Source organism: Oreochromis aureus, linkage group 17 (assembly GCF_013358895.1).
Source record: "Oreochromis aureus strain Israel breed Guangdong linkage group 17, ZZ_aureus, whole genome shotgun sequence".
Classification (NCBI taxonomy): Eukaryota; Metazoa; Chordata; class Actinopteri; order Cichliformes; family Cichlidae; genus Oreochromis; species Oreochromis aureus.
Window position 1 is genome coordinate 8,457,518 of NC_052958.1, and position 16,086 is coordinate 8,473,603.

General features: G+C 40.7%; 2 protein-coding genes across 5 annotated transcripts in view; one reads left to right on the plus strand and one right to left on the minus strand.

The window, feature by feature from the left end:
• pdzrn4 (PDZ domain containing ring finger 4) overlaps positions 1–11,030 on the plus strand; it is a 43,580-nt gene extending 32,550 nt beyond the window's left edge. The window contains exons 5-10 of the mRNA XM_031750572.2: positions 1,679–1,777; positions 3,325–3,387; positions 6,187–6,288; positions 6,476–6,583; positions 8,201–9,265; positions 9,357–11,030. Coding sequence (XP_031606432.1) covers positions 1,679–1,777; positions 3,325–3,387; positions 6,187–6,288; positions 6,476–6,583; positions 8,201–9,265; positions 9,357–9,929 — 2,010 coding nt within the window. The 3' untranslated portion in view covers positions 9,930–11,030. The remainder of the gene's footprint in view (positions 1–1,678; positions 1,778–3,324; positions 3,388–6,186; positions 6,289–6,475; positions 6,584–8,200; positions 9,266–9,356) is intronic.
• Positions 1–16,086, minus strand: part of gxylt1b (glucoside xylosyltransferase 1b) — a 141,684-nt gene that overhangs the window by 83,979 nt on the left and 41,619 nt on the right. The window contains exon 7 of one of the 4 annotated variants that reach the window (XR_005608947.1): positions 1,385–1,585. The exons of 1 other annotated variant lie outside the window; for it this stretch is intronic. Coding sequence is in view for 2 of the 3 variants with exons in the window: in XM_039601600.1 (XP_039457534.1) it covers positions 1,553–1,585 (33 nt within the window). In the remaining variant the exon portion in view is untranslated. Of the gene's footprint in view, positions 1–1,276; positions 1,586–3,858; positions 4,230–16,086 lie in introns of those variants that run through there. 2 more of the 4 variants (XM_039601600.1, XM_039601601.1) reach the window with 2 other exon arrangements.

Consider the following 16,086-nt stretch of genomic DNA (forward strand, 5'->3'; position numbering starts at 1 on the left):
GTAATAAAATGCCACCCATTGTCATTGTGTCGTTATTTCTCCCATACATTTGTAACATGTGCTAAATGTGATCCTCCCTATTTAGGCTGGGAAACCACATCAATTGTCATATGCAATGCAAGCCGGATGAAATGACTTTTTAAGTCATTGCTGTGCCATGCTCCAAACTCAGCGGCACAGATTATGATCCAATCATCACTAATCAAATCACTTCATAGCTTTAGCACCCGTGGATCCAGGCATCCAGTAATCCACTGAAACCTGGCGAACCGCCCAATGTGCACTGACGTTAGGCATTAGTGCTGCCTGATCTCACTGCATGCAGTTGTTATTTCACTGTCAGGGGCTGTACAAATCAACCAGTGTACTAAACTGCTGAGGAGTGTGGCTTGTCAAAACCAGCACATGGTGTTGCAATATTGTAAACTCCTTTGCACGCCCCACCCAACCTCTGAAGGTCAGGGCTGCTTCCACAGGGGGGATAAAATGCCACAGAAATTAATTTCTTCCCCCTGTCAATCTTTGCTATCGTGGTTTCCCATGACAAAAAAAAAAGGGGGCTGGGGGTTTTAATTCTTGCCCCCTATGAACACCACACCCACCCTCAGTGTCTTTATACCCCACAATCTATCCCACACAATCCATCCCACACCCCGCCTTTCATATCACAGCAGTGAAATGAATTTGGCACTGAGGGGTTAATAAGGATTACCCCTGGAGTTATCTTTATGCGATTACATTTAGAGACAGCTGAGATCAAAAGGAACTAGTTGTGAGTCAGGCTAAATTGAGAGAAATTTCCTGTGGGAGGGTATCAGTGAATGAAATGGCATCAAAACAGCCATCAAAGATCTGCACAGTATGCTGCCACATGTTCGGTTTAGGTTTGACAGACTTTCATGTCATTGATTGACAGATCACTTGACAGAGCTCCATTTGAGCCTATATCTATATATGTATATGATGTCATGCGATACTCGCATTATATAAATTATTGTGCTGTATGTGTTTCTGCTTGCTTATCGTGTTTGGTGATCACTGCAGTTATATGTCTCTTTGAAGCAACACCCGGTAAAACAACATGGAACTGAAAAACCTGCTCAGCCTGTAGATTCTCGACGCTGAAAATACCCAAATTCAAAAGGCTTCCTCACAAATCTTCTGCTGATTAAAAATTCTGGTATCAGTATGACTGACTAGCACCCTGCTAATCTGGCAACAAGCTGCAAAGACTGATAGGTTTATGTACACGATAACAAAATGACTGACTGCACTATAAGGCGTTACTCAGAAAGTATATAAAGTCAAGTAAGAAAGAAAGTTTTCAACGGACTCTGAAGAATGTGCAGTCTTGTGAAAAACTGCCTTGTAGAATCACCTTTACCTGCAATAACTTGAAGGTCTTGATTCTCTTCTGTTTTTAAGCCATCTTGCAGGTGTTGTAGTGGTAATCATTGTCCTGTTGCATGACCCAGTTTGGGCCAAGCATTAGCTGTCAGACAGAGGACCTCACTCTAGAATACTCTGGTATACAGAGGAGTTTGTAGCTGACTCAATGACTGCAGTCTGTGTCCAGATCCCGCGGCTGCAAAACAATACGTTTCTTTTAATTAAAATGGTCCCGATCAAAGAGTCCTTACTGTTTTTCTTTTTATGTGTGTGCGTGTTTCTGCAACAGGAAGTGGAGCTATGCAGGCAGAACAGCCAAGAAAAGCTGGGCCTGACACTGTGCTACAGGACTGATGAGGAGGAGGACACTGGGATCTATGTGAGCCAGGTGGGGACAGAAACAACACTTTTCCTTTGAAGTTTTGATAGAAAACTGTCCTGCAGTGAAGCACTTAAAAATAAAAAATGATTAAATTCAATAAGAGACAAAGCTGCCTGATCACATAATAAACTGGGGGCCCCATGATCAGCTTTGTTTGGAGTGATAAAAAGTCAAAGAAAGGATGAAATCCCAAAAGAATTCTTGTTTTTACATACGAAAGCAGAGCACATGTTTGCCAGTCAAATATAAACTCAGAATAAGACATGCATGAACAAAAAAGGAAGTCAGCTTTGAAATGTGATTCCCTTCCTGACTTTCTCATTCCCTCCTCTTAAACAAGTTTGAATCGAAGGTTTTAATAAGCTCTGAGCGACAACCCCCAACACACAATATATTAAATGGCACATTTAGTGGAATCCACCATCTGAATGCCAAATGCACAAATCAAAGAAGAAATGCATTACGGATGTTCTTTTTTTTTTTTTAATTCAAATGATTTGCGCTGCTTCCTGTTGAAAAAAAAAACTTAAATAACACAAAATGAAAACAAATTATTGCATTTTTCCATGACAGAGCTGAATGAATGATAGAATTATAGGGGCTGTGAAATGAATTCAATAAATGTTTAGTTTGACTGCAGGTGCAATTTCAATCCCATTATGAACACAAAAGGCAAGGCTGGGAAAAGTAAGAGCTACAGTGAGGATTAGCTCAGCAACATAAGGACATAGATGGCAGAAACACAAAGACATGCAGTGTGCTTAGCTCATTTTCAGTCTTTTCAGAAATAATTTCATACACACTGTAAATCTGCGAGCTGCCACTTATTCCTCCGGTTTTTCACCTGTTAGTTTTCAAAAAGCATGAAAAGGAGAAAAAAAGCGAAAATAAAAAAGCACAGGCACCTGCTGAACCTCGGCAGATTGTGACGGCTCCAACCGACATAACAGATCTATTTTTATACGTTTGATAGAAGGATAGAAATGCTAATTCCCAGTATTATAATGCATGCAGTATTGGTGTAACTTCCAGAAAGGCATGATTTTTTTTTCTTCAACCCCACTCCACCAAGTTTAGCTTTTTCTGCTTATCGCTAAATCTCTTGATCTTCAATGCAAGAACAACAAAGTTTATGAAGAGGGCTTTGGGTGGTGCCGTAGCTTATATTCATATCCACTGAGATGCATTTTGAAAAATATGCACTGCTGTTTCATTCTGCTAAAACACAACCATGTTTATGCCACAAACACGTGTGATTTTTAATGTTTTTAGTTTCTTCTTTCCCTTCTTTCTCTCATTGCTTTTATTCACTGCTTCGTATGTAGCTCCATTTCCTTTACATGACACAAGTACCTGAGAAAATCAACCTGAATCTTATCAAAAATAGGAGGCAAGAAAAATGAGTGTCATTTCTATATCAAAAAACAGACTTTTCTCCTAACATGACATGAAAGAGCAGCGGTGCAAGCGTGGTGCATCGCTGCTGTCTTTTAGAGATACAGAGCTGTGTGGTGATTGGCTGTCAGCATTGATTTTCAAATTCTTTTGTGCAGGTTGAGCCGAACAGCATAGCAGCGAAAGATGGGCGCATAAAGGAAGGAGATCGTATTCTGCAGGTGGGTATTTTCATGTCAGTGCCCGAAGTACATGAACAGCAGGTTATGTTATGAACTGACTCTGTGTCTGTGCGCAAGTATTCTTCACAGTTGCATCACTGACAGCATGTGATCTTAATATCAGCCGTACAACCGAAGAAGACTAACAAACAAAAAAAAAAGAAAACAGCAATGCTTTGTTTTTCTATGTTTAATCTGGACATCCGCCAGCTTGTTTTCGAGGCGGTCCTTTTTAGAGAATATCCAAGCTGCTGGTGTCTCCAGTCTTGGAAAGCGTATGTATTTTTAATCACCTCGTTTTACCAGGGAAATTAAAGTCCTTAGTTGCAGTTACACCAGGCATTACATCAATTCTAGGATCGCTGTCTTTCTCTGGCAATTTCTCACTGTTCCCCGTTATGCAGAAACAGCCATGGGGTCACACTGCCTACAGTGTAAAGATGGCACAATTAGCTGTGTATAGACGAGACGGGCTGTCAGCACTTTATTTATGAACGGTGAGAAATGTCAGTATTTTCAACACATTGTTGTGAGGAGGGATTTTAAACAACAAAATATGTGCAGTTCTTTACATTCATTTCAATTTTATATATACAGTGCTACACCACAACAACAGATTGAGTCAAGGCACTTTATATTGACTGTACAAAATAAAAATAAAAAGGTCAGAAAACCCCAACAATCATATGATCCCCTATGAGCAAGTGCTTTGGCGACAGTGGGAAGGAAAAACTCTCTTTTAACAGGAAGAAAACTCCAGCAGAACCAGGCTCAGGGAGGTGTGGCCATCTGCCACGGCCAATTGGGAATGATCAGATGAAAACAGGACAAGACAGGACATGCTGTGGAAGGGAGCCAGAGATTAATAATAACATAACTATTTGATATTACATTCAAATGTCTCAAATAGTTTTCCTACTGGGGTGCAGGATAAACAGTGAAAGGGCTTGCAGGTGTGTGTGACCAAGGTGAATGGTCCCTCGTTGGGTCGCACGCTGAGCTGCCTGATGGATTTTATGTTTTTATTTTTTGATCTACAGCCTGTTATTTTGCATTTTCTTATATTCATGCACATGTTCAGATAAAATATGAATTAATATGTCAGTGCATATCAGTGAGTGCATGTATTTCTACATTTATTTAAATACTCTCATAGTACTCATGCAACTAATTCACTGTAAACGTAAATGCTTTCCGCCTGATTGGCTTGCACCAATATCTTGCTGGGTTATTTAAGCCTCTAGAGACACACAGTCTGTGAGGTGTACTGCTGGCTTATAGAACTGTTTGCCTCTGGTCTTTAAGTTCTTTAGAAGACAATTAAAAAAATGAGGCTTCAAAGCAATCACTTATCTTTAGATTTTACTGTGTCTCAGGAACACACAGTGATTCAGAGGGATAAAAACTGCTCAGTTCTCAAGGGATTTATCTTAAACACTTAACGCAGACTCAATATTATTTTTTAGCATGTTACACAACTGATCTCTTTCTGATGCAAAATCACATCATTTCAATCTAACAATCATCATTTTTTGGTTTTTAATGTGTTTTTACCTGCACCTTTTTCACCCCTCCCAACATCCCATCCTCTGCTTCTTTTAAGCATGTCTCAGTGTAATCCTTCACATTTCGGTTTCTGTTGTTGTCTCCCCAAAAACACCAACATTTTTTTTGTATGAATTTCCTTTGATTTTTGTTTTTAATTCCATGTGTTGTATTTACCTTCTATTCTTATTGTTTCCTCTATTTCATGTTTCTCTATTTCGTTCTTTGTGTTTTGTAAGCTTTTACAGTCTTTTTCTATTTGCTGCTATTTTCACAAGTTGCAGTTGCATATGACCTCTCTGGGCCACTGTACTTCCGGACTTTTATTGGGACAGTATCTCACCGCAACCTTACGGCATACCTTGCCTCTATCGCTTTACCAAACTCTCTGATGGCAGTTGCCTTTTCTTTGGCAGTGGCTTAAACAGTCATAAGGAGTGGTTGTGGTTGTGGTTTGCACCACAAAAGTGACCCACACTGTTCCTTTTTTTATAACAAGTGGAAAATGACAGGTGGATCGTGTTACAGCCAGCAAGTGCAGTGTTAGATCCCAACCCGCCAGCTTGAATCTCATTTTTCTGGTGGACACCCTGAATGTGTAGCCTATGACATTCACACAAAGGAGTTATTTATTCATATTGCATAAATCAGATAAGTCGTCTTATTATTGATGACCTCGGTAAGCAACATCTCAACTTGCTTCTAGTCTGAACAACAGTATACCAACATTACTCCTCCTCCATATTTATTGCATTCAGCACTCCATTCTCTCTACACTGTTTCTGTTTCCCGGTACTATGAATGATTGTGGGGAGCAAGGCCTGCTGTACTCCTGGCCCTATTATCTTCTTCTGACAGGCCCATTACTCTAGTGAGGAAAAGATGAACGCCACCTGTCAAAGAACAGTTAATTGTATGTCTGGATGGTTTGGTGAGAGCAGACTCTTGTGAGGTCGGACTATGCACTCTCGAGTGAGTCTCTTTGCTAAGAGTGCAGCAGCGAAGACGTGGAGAGTCCCAAGAAAGAAATGTATTAAAAAAAGAGAGGAGGAATACAGGAAGAAAAGGGGATAAAGGGGGCTAAAGATCAAAAGACAGTGTGGTCAAGGTGGCTTGCTAAAACATTTGAATTCATTTTATTTGTGGTAGGTATATGGAGAAAAAAGCATTTAATTTCTTTTGTAAGATATGCAGACTTTTGTGTATCAGTTCTTTCTCACTGACAGAACCATCTATTCTCATCTTGATGTACAGATAAATGGCTGTGAAGTACAAGACAGAGAGAAGGCTGTTGCCCTGTTGTCAAGTGAAGAAGCAAGGAGCATCACACTACTGGTGACAAGGCCAGAAATCCAGGTAAACACACATACACACCTACGCAGCCTTCCTGCCCTATCTTGACAGCCTGTGTCATGTCAAATAAAAGCACCTGCCTCCCGTTCCATTCCTGTCAGTGTGATTGGAGTTCCTGCTGACACACAAACACTTTCATTCAAAGCCAAAGAGAAAGAGGGAGGTTTCTGACAAGATGTTGTGATTTCAGTTGGATGAGGAGGCTGGATGGCTGGATGATGAGCAACAGGAGCTCATGGAGGAGATCCTCGAGGAGAGGAGGAAGCAGAAGGAACATGGCTTTGACAAGGGAGATGAGGTAAGAGGGTACGCTAAGTGAAGCAACCAACGGACAAAGTGTCCATTAAAAGTGCAGTGGTGAAGAGAGAGGTGTTTTGGCGTTGTTCTAGGCTAAGGAGGGGAGGAGGCGCGAAGGCCCCAAGACAGACCCAGGAAATGCTGGAGAGATCAGATGACTGGGCTGTGTTGTGTGTCTATTTCAGTGATTTTATATTGGGGTCAAAACGAACCAGACAAACAAACAAAAACACAAAAAATGTTTACTGAAAAATATCAAAAACTAAGAAATTCCAGGGCAAATGGATGGTAAATAAACTATTAAGTAATAATGCAGATTGTACTTGAAAAAGCAGCAAGTTGCATAAAGTATTAATAAAATATTTTTTAGAAAATATGCAAATTAATTGTAATTTTGAACAAATGATAATAATAAAATGCTTTTTTCTCGATATTAATTACATAACTAATGATGCTTTAAGATGAAATATGTTTTGCTATCATCATCATTATTAATATTATTATTATTTTGCTTCTCACTGTAAATTAATGTATGTTACATATTTAGGTAGATGAGGGTTAAGCTAAGGTTTTATAGCATCACGGCATGAACTAAAGCACGAGAACCTGTTTGACCGAGAAGGGGAGGTATGGACGTTCTTGACTAGTTATTTTCACCACCTGCTGTACTTGACCTGACTGACCCTCAACACGTATTTTTGAAAACAATTCAGACATTGCCCTTGCTGCTGTGCCTATATTATCCTAAAACAGCAGTTTAGCTATCTGCAGGTTTTTAAATCCTTATGCACCACCTAGCTTAACTTCATGTAGGTTCTTTGAAACCTTGATGGTGTTAGTTTTTTTAATCTTTGTTTACGTCCAAAGATAAAGCAGCCAAGTATATGTTTTATTTTTTTAGAAATACCTTACCTTGTAATACCTTTTCTCCTGTACTTAGTAGAAGCCTATACTGAATTTTTACTTATTAATACTTTGTGAAACTACAGTGGTCCCTCGCGGTAGTTACGTTCTAAAAATAACCCGCGATAGGTGAAATCCGCGAAGTAGCCAACTTTATTTTTTACAATTATTACAGATTTTTTAAGGCTGTAAACCCCTCACTACACAGTTTATACACTTTTCTCAGACAGGCATGAACATTTTCATACTTTTCTCTCTTGTTTAAACACTCTCAAAATTCAAACCTTTGTAGAAAAATAAGTCCAGTATTATAGAAACCAAAGGCACCTGCGGTTGCCTTTGACGGTGCAAAATGTTTCGTTGACATTGTTGTGTTTGTTGGGGAGAAAACTTACAAACATACAGTGCAGCACTTCAGAGTCACACTGCTAGCGATCGAAGATTTATGTAAATTTGACAAGCTGAACACATTCTGTGCTGTACAGGAGACACGGCACTAGATTAATTGACAATGGTCTACAGCCAATCAGGACGCAGAACACAATGTGCTGTAAGGAAACAAACAAAAAAATAAAAGCATGCAAAATTGCACAAAAAAATCGGCGAGGCCACGAAAACTCAACCGCGTTATAGCGAGGGACCACCGTAAATCATTGACAACAAAGAATAGAAACATTCATTAAGTAATACAACTGTTTCTCTTTTAATACTCCAGCATCAAGCTGAAGAAGGCATGACAACAGATACAGCTACATGTTCTTCCAACAATCAAGACAGTGGGTTTGGACGCAGTACGGACAGTCCGGAGCACCAACCACTGCTGGCTAAACTCCAAAGAAGGAGCCCAGCTCATTGCCTAAGGGAGCGGTGGCGGGCAGAGCATCCCCACACCAGGCGAGGAGCTGTTGTCCCACGGGAAAACCAGAGCACGAGAACACTGTCCACAGGCCAAGGCCACGAAGGGGTAGGGAGTGTTCGCAATAGTGGAGGTGGGATCTTGGGTTTGGAGAATCGTTTCCAGCAACTCTTGGAGCTCAAGTGTCAGATCCGAAACGGGGGTGAGTGTGGGGTGTACTCAATTCGACACAGTATAGAGTGTAGCCTTACCGAACAAGGGGGGGAGGATGGCGATTGCGTAGATGACATAGGGGGCGGGGGAGGGGTGGAGCAGGAGTTGAGGATGCTAAACGAGGAACTGCGCAGCATTGAGCTCGAATGCCAGAGCATTATGCAGGCCCATCAGCTCCGCCAGTCCTATCAGCAGGAGCACTCACAGCCGTCGCCCTGTTCCCCAGGAAGGAGCACCAAAGATGGACACAAGCGGCACGGCAGGCTGGCTGACATTCACGAACACCCAGAGAGGTTGGAAGCCGATAAGATGCGCGAGAAAGATAGCTCCAGTGCCTACAACACGGCAGAAAGTGCACGCTCAACACCACTGGGTATGGAGAGATCTCCTGACCACTCTCTGCAGAGACACATCAGCATTACCAACCAGAAAAACCTCAGACTGGCTTCTTCCACACCCTCAAGCCCTATTCCTATCCCCAAGCCCCAGGGCACATCTAGTCGTAGCAGACAAGCAGATCCAGGTCCTGTAATCTCAAGCAGCCCTGATCAGAGCAACCCTTCCAGGTCTGAGTCGGACCCTGCTCTGCCTGCAGATGATGAGAGGTGTGAGAAGAAAGGGAGGACCAGAGACTCAAGGAGAAGGCTTCCTTACGCTTCTTCATATCACACGACCCCTTATCATGGCCAGGGAGGATCTAAGCAACTCCAGGTATAATGCATGTGAACCTGATGCTGATGTGGCTTTGAGTAAAGCGCATTTGAAGAACACCTCGTTGTTAACCCTCTTTTCTTTGTTGCAGAGCTACATGCAGCTGCTACAGCAGCATTCATCCGTGGAGTATTCTCAGAGCCAGCTGAGTCTCCTCAGTGTCTGCCGAGATCCCGTGCACCGTAACGGACGCCCTGGGGAACCACGACTAGAGTGGAAGGTCAAAGTTCGAGCTGACGGGACGCGATACGTTGCCCGGAGGCCTGCTCGTGATCGCATACTGAGGGAGAGGGCGCTAAGGATCAGAGAGGAGAGGAGCGGAGGCATGACCACAGATGATGACGCCATGAGTGAGATGAAGATGGGCCGCTACTGGAGCAAAGAGGAGAGGAAGCAGCACCTGGCACGAGCCAGGGAGCAAAGAAAGAGGAGGGAGTTTATGCAAAAGAGCCGCCTGGAGTGTTTAAAGGAGGGACCAGTGAGTGGAGCTGAAGGCAGGAAGGAGATCAATATCTTGGAGCTCAGTCACAAAAAGATGATGAAGAAACGAAATAAAAAGATCCTGGATAACTGGATGACTATCCAGGAGCTGATGAGCCATGGGGCCAGAGTCCCAGAGGGCTCCAAAGTCCATAATGCCTTTCTTTCTGTCACAACTGTTTAATACAAGATATTAAGTCAGGTAGACAGCAATCGAGGAACTACTGCTTGTTTTTTCTCAGTGTACATTTCTGAGATTAAATCAAATACGTTAATGCCGAAGACGTCTGTAGCATTCCCAAAGCAACTCTGGAACTAACACTTTAAGAATGTTTGAATAGTTCAACAATCAATTGCAAGACCTCGGCCATACAAACTGTTTTTTACGCTGGCATTTTGGTAATGCTCCCTGCTTCTGGTAGCACGTTGGTTCAAACAGATTCACGTAACAGACTGAGGGACCAACACATTAACCTTGTGTATACCACGTACTGTGTCTCCATTACTCTCGTTTCTTTTGTTTCATTGCACATGAAGCGACTTCACTTGCCTCGATCGAGGTGTTTGGTTGTTTTTTTTATAATGGGGGAAATACGATATTTTTCACACAGCTTTTTGTAAAGAAATTTTTACACTGAATGTCAAAGTACTGTAAGCATTTTATTCTAATTTCTTATTTATGTTTGTTACCACCAAACCGTCGATGTCAGAAGTGACACTAATTGATTGTATTGTAGCCCGCAGTGAGAGAGACCTCATTACATTGCTAAAGGACTACGATTCCACATCTAGAACCACTGCTTTTATTGTGTTGATAAAGTCACTTGAGTCAGACTTGTCTGATAAGCAGCACTGAATTTAAGGCACTGAAAGACTCAATTTTGCCATCTCAAACGCTCATTTTGTTCATGAGCTGGGAGGGCTTTTTTTGATACAGCTTTACCTCAACTTACAGAACAAACTGACCTGTCAAGTATTTGAATTTTGGGGCAAAAGGAATGGCTGACCTTCAACCCTCCCTTTGAAACATAATCGCGTGAATTGTGTTAAACATGTTAAACAGATTCTTATTTATATTGTTTACTGTCGTTTGTATTTATTGTAAATTCATTTTTATAGTCTGTCTAAAATGTTTCGGAGCAGCTAGCCTTGAAAATGCAACACTTTTCAAGGCGCTGTCAATGAAAATGTATAATATTTGCAGCCTTTCAACTCAATCTGCTGTTTTCACTGTAAAGTTAATTGACGAGGCCTTGAGTTCAGTATTTGTTGATGGTGATATTTGTAATAAAAGAACAATAAGAAAAAAAATCTGTAGAAGCATATTTTTTCAGTCAGTAATCACCTCCTGTTCAACTGCATATCTACCCAAATATTTAATAAGCCAGTCACATTCTTAGTTATCCTGCAATAGGCTTAATCTGCTGGAGACTTCCCATGATGAACTGAGCATTTCTTCTTCACTTATCATTAGCACTTATTATAAACTTGCTTTCTCTACTATATATTGCTATTTGTCCTATTCTCTTGTCCCGCTCTCTTCTCTTTCCCCTCACATCCACCTGGTGGTGGTGGATGACTGCCCCTCCCTGAGCGTGGTTCTGCCAGAAGTTTCTTCTTGTTAAAAGTTATTCTTTCCCACTGTTGCCAAGTGCTTGCTTACAGCGGGTTTTCTGATCGTTGAGATTCTTCCTAATACCACGTGCTACTCCTGTCAGCTAAGAAAAGTAAACTGAGGCTACAATTTATACAGACTCATTCAGATAGTAGGACGAGAACGTGACATAAACATGAAAGCATGGATCCATCCTGCCATGTATTTACAGCTCACAGTGGTGGTGTAATGGTGTGGGAAATATGATCTCGGCACTTTTAAATCCCTTTCGTACTTACTGAATATTGTTTAAATGTCACACCCAACCTGAGTGTTTTTGCTGACCATATCGATCCCTTTATGACCATATTCTGATGGTTGCTTCCAGCAGGATAACACACCACGTCAGCTCAAGTTGTCTCAAACTGGTTTCTTGTCCATGTCATTGAGTTCCTTTAGGATGTGGTGGAATATTGATTCATATCATGGATCTGCAGCCAGCAAATATCTCACAAGTGTGTTATGCTGCTGTGAATTAAGGCAGTTCTGAAGGTAAAAGTTTTCTGGTGAGTGTATCCTGGAGCAAATTTGCATTCAGTAAATTATATCACACAGCCTTTAAAGCCTATATTTTTCTAACATAATTGTTCATAATGAAACATGACTATAGCTCTGAGGATCCCAGTTGTTCTACATTCAGATAGTAAACATAGCTCATAAGCTCTAAGCTCATCCCGCCACTGAGCCTCACCGAGCTGACAGGTAATAAGCATTTTTTCAGTCAGAATATATCCTTACACTCAACCTATTCAGTGGCATGCTCAAGAGTGGCCCTATGTAACATAAATATTAGTTCCTAAAATCAGAATACTCGACAAAATTCATATCAATCATAGGGTGTTTCTACTATGCATATCTCTCCTACGTGTCAAAGAACCCAGAACACCATTTTTAGTGATTCGCTTTGAATGTCTTCTTCAAACAAACCATGCATTATGCATGCCGAGGACAGAAGTTTACATGTTTGGATTTGAGAGAGATTCTTATAAAAGTGTACTCTTTGCAGACTGCATTGTCTCCTGCAGAGAGACAACACATTTGATGTGTACAGATGTGCATCAGGAAGCACGAGAGGAGGCGGGCGTGCTGTTTATCTGAGACTCATAATAAAGGAATGCGCTGTAGCTGGTGGAAAGTGAAGCGACTGATCGATACTGTGCAATCGGCTACACGCTCAAATCTTTGTGAAAGATCATAAAGAAATGATTGCTCAGTGAGTTCATACAAGGTGAATAAATGCAGCACATGGAAAAACACCACACCTGCCTCAAGGCTTTACCAAGACTCATGATCTCCATATTCACAGGAATTCATAAAGCATTTTGATTTTTTTTTTTTTTCCTTTGGTGTCTTCGTTGCATGCATAGTAATTTAGCCTGTCGCTACAGTTTACAGTATTCATGTATTCATACCAGGACGACTGACTCACATTGTGGGGGGTGGGATATTGGTGCAAGGGATGGGTGTGTGTGTGATGGGGGTGCATGTCCATTTAGTGATAGGAGGCATCAAAGCTAAACTATACTCCCATTTCAAAGCATTAAAGAGACACCGGTGAAGTCTCCTCATTCCCTGTCAGTCTACTGTGTGTGTCCACAGCCCACTGAACTGAGGAATTAATGAGAGACATCCGAGTGACATCCCCATCACCAGGGCCTTTATGCATAACATTAAATCAGGTAAGCACTGCACCTACTTTTCTCACAGCTACCCATCTCCTCATATAATATCCAGCCAGTTATATCTGTGTGACAGAAGTGGCACAGGAACTGAGGAATAATTCGCTGCAGTCAGCCTAGTATTATAAATGATTAATCCCAGTGTGCAAAGCAAAGATAATTGAATGTATTTGAATGTTGATCTATTACACACCAGTGGTGTTTGGTGGGCTAGGCATGAACGGGCTTGGATTTCCATACGTGTATGAAGCACAATAGCATGACCAAAAAGACATAGCTTAATACTAAGCCTTGAAACTAAAGTTGCACACAAGCTTCAGGCTCTAGAGATAACAGAATGACAAGCTTTGCCTTTTCTTCAGTGTTTCATAAATAAGCTGTTATTACAGAAAATCCCCTCTTCAGAAGTAAATACTTCTAAAGTTTGAAGACTTTATTTTAAATGCACAGGCATGCAGACACTGAGGAAAGCTGGATGAATCAGATTCAGGTCACTGCTGATCAATATCTGGCTGTCCAACACAATCGGCACAAAGTCAGATCATATACAGATTCAGATAATGAGGGTAAATCCCACATTCAGCCCTTAGCATTTAAGCATATCTTCAAGAATTTCAACTTACGCCTTAAACAACTTTCTTGCTACAATTAGATTTGAATGTCAGCACTGCTTTAATACCAGTCCAAATATACAGACAAACATAACCCAAGTATTTCATTTATTATTATCCAAATTATCCAATTATCCATTTGTCCAATCTTACCTGGCCCTATGCAGAAACTCAAGCACAATGAGAAACACAGTCACTGACATATACCAGTATGGAAAGGGTTACAAAGCCATTTCTAAGGTTTTAGGACTCCAGTGAGCCACGCTGAGAGCCATTATCCACAAATGGAGAAAACGTGGAACAGTGGTGAACCTTCCTAGTAGTGGCCAAAATTACTCCAAGAATGCATCGACGACTCATCCAGGAGGTCAAGAAAAGAACCCAGAATAACATCTAAGGAACTGAAGGCCTCACTTACCTCAGTTAAGGTCAGAGTTCATGATTCAACAATAAGTAAGAGACTGGGCAAAAATGGCATCCATGGGAAAAGACAAAGAAAATTGCAAAAGAAACATTTTGATGATCTCCAAGACTTTTGGGGAAATATTCTGTGCACTGACTGAAAATAAAAGTTGGACTTTTCTGGAAGGTTTAAGTCCTGCTATATCAGGCGTAAAACTAAAACAGCATTTCATAAAAAGAACATCACACAAAAAGTAGTGTGATGGTTTGGGACTGCTTCGAAGGCTTTAGAACCTGGACAAGTTCTCTTAATTCATGAAACGATGAATTCTGCTCTCTACCAGAAACATCGGAGCATCGGTTCGTGCCCCAAAGCTTGAAGTCCCTTATGCAGCAGGACAATCCGAAACACACCAGCAAGTTACACCTCTGAACCGAATGGCTCAAAAAAAGAACACAATTTTGGAGTGGCCTAGTCCAAATCCAGACTGAAGTCTGATTGGGATGCTTTGGCATAACCTTAAACTGACATAGCTGAAAACCCTCCAATGTGCCTGAATTAAAACAATTCTGCAAAAAAGAATGAGCCAAAATTCCTCAGTCATGTGAAACAGTCATTGCCAGTTATCACAAATGTTTGATTGCAGTTTGATTGCAAGGGTCACAATCTAAATCTCATATCTTGTTTTTCCTCAACACATTTTTTTCTATCACCAGCTTTCTGAGCATGAAGATCATTAAATACACCTTAGTTTCAACAGCAAAACTGCACTGATTAAATGCCTAGGACAGAGTAACAGAATAACCTGGTATCCAGGATCTTTTGTGTATTCTGACAGTTCACAGGAAAAAGCTTCAACAACAAAATTTTGGGTAACTTTCAAGGGGTCATATCACCATGTGGGTGGCTGGTCAGAACAGGTTATGACATAAAAACCAACCAAGACAGTGTCAGAATAGTTTTCTCTCTCTAGCCTTTACTTTAATGTATCTGACCTATTTTTTGTTAATCTGTTAATTTCTTAACAGATAACAGATGTGATATGATATTCATTCATTTTTATAAATTATAAAAATTATAAAGAAACATGTGCATAAAAAGTGTTTCAACAAAAGATTTCCTCTATTGTTTTGTCTGATTAAATGTGGGCTTCTGTCCAAAGGTGCTTTAGGAAAACCTGAATATTGTTGGAACATTGCTGAATTTAGAGTATTGTTTGTTCGAGACACTGGGGTAGCAGTAATAAGTTGCGCCCTGAACACAAACACACCCACATGTATTCCATCCTGATTCGTCTTCCTTCATTCTTCTCATCTGTCTCATTCAAATTCCAGCGGGTGAAGTGAGCAGAGTGGGCCTGCTGCTGCAGCGTAGCTCACGAAAAAGCGCAGCATCCTGCCTCTCTTTAATCTAACGATGCCTTTGAAGGAACAGCGAGTGAGAGAAACTAGAACAAAGTCAGGTGTTCTTTGCTGTGATGCTGGTTTAGACACTGTGACAGGAGATGGGTGGCACATTATGCATGTGTTTGGATGCTCACTGTGTGTGGGTTCTTGTGTGTGATTATAGTGTACCAATAACAGGAATAAAACAGAAAATTCTCAGTTAATACTCTATTATAATAAAGAAAAAGATTATCTTGGGAGTGAAAGCATACTTCAAGACAGAACATTAACCGGATATCATGCACAAAATAAAATAATCAAAACACTGTTATAAAAATAAACATTTTTGTGAGTTGTTGTTGTATACACTCTAAATTAATGTACCGTTTTTAAAATCAAGCAATTTTTACAGATGTTTTTCCATATTTTTAATCATGTATTGAATGATATCATTTACCATTCACTGAGATGCCCATAAGCTTTCTTTAAAAAAAAGTGGATAATGTACTGGCAGAAAATTACTAGGTCATTTTCTGTTTTTTTACACGTTTACACAGTGTTCATAATGTGTTTTTCTTTCTTATCCACATATACACATATTGGGGGCAC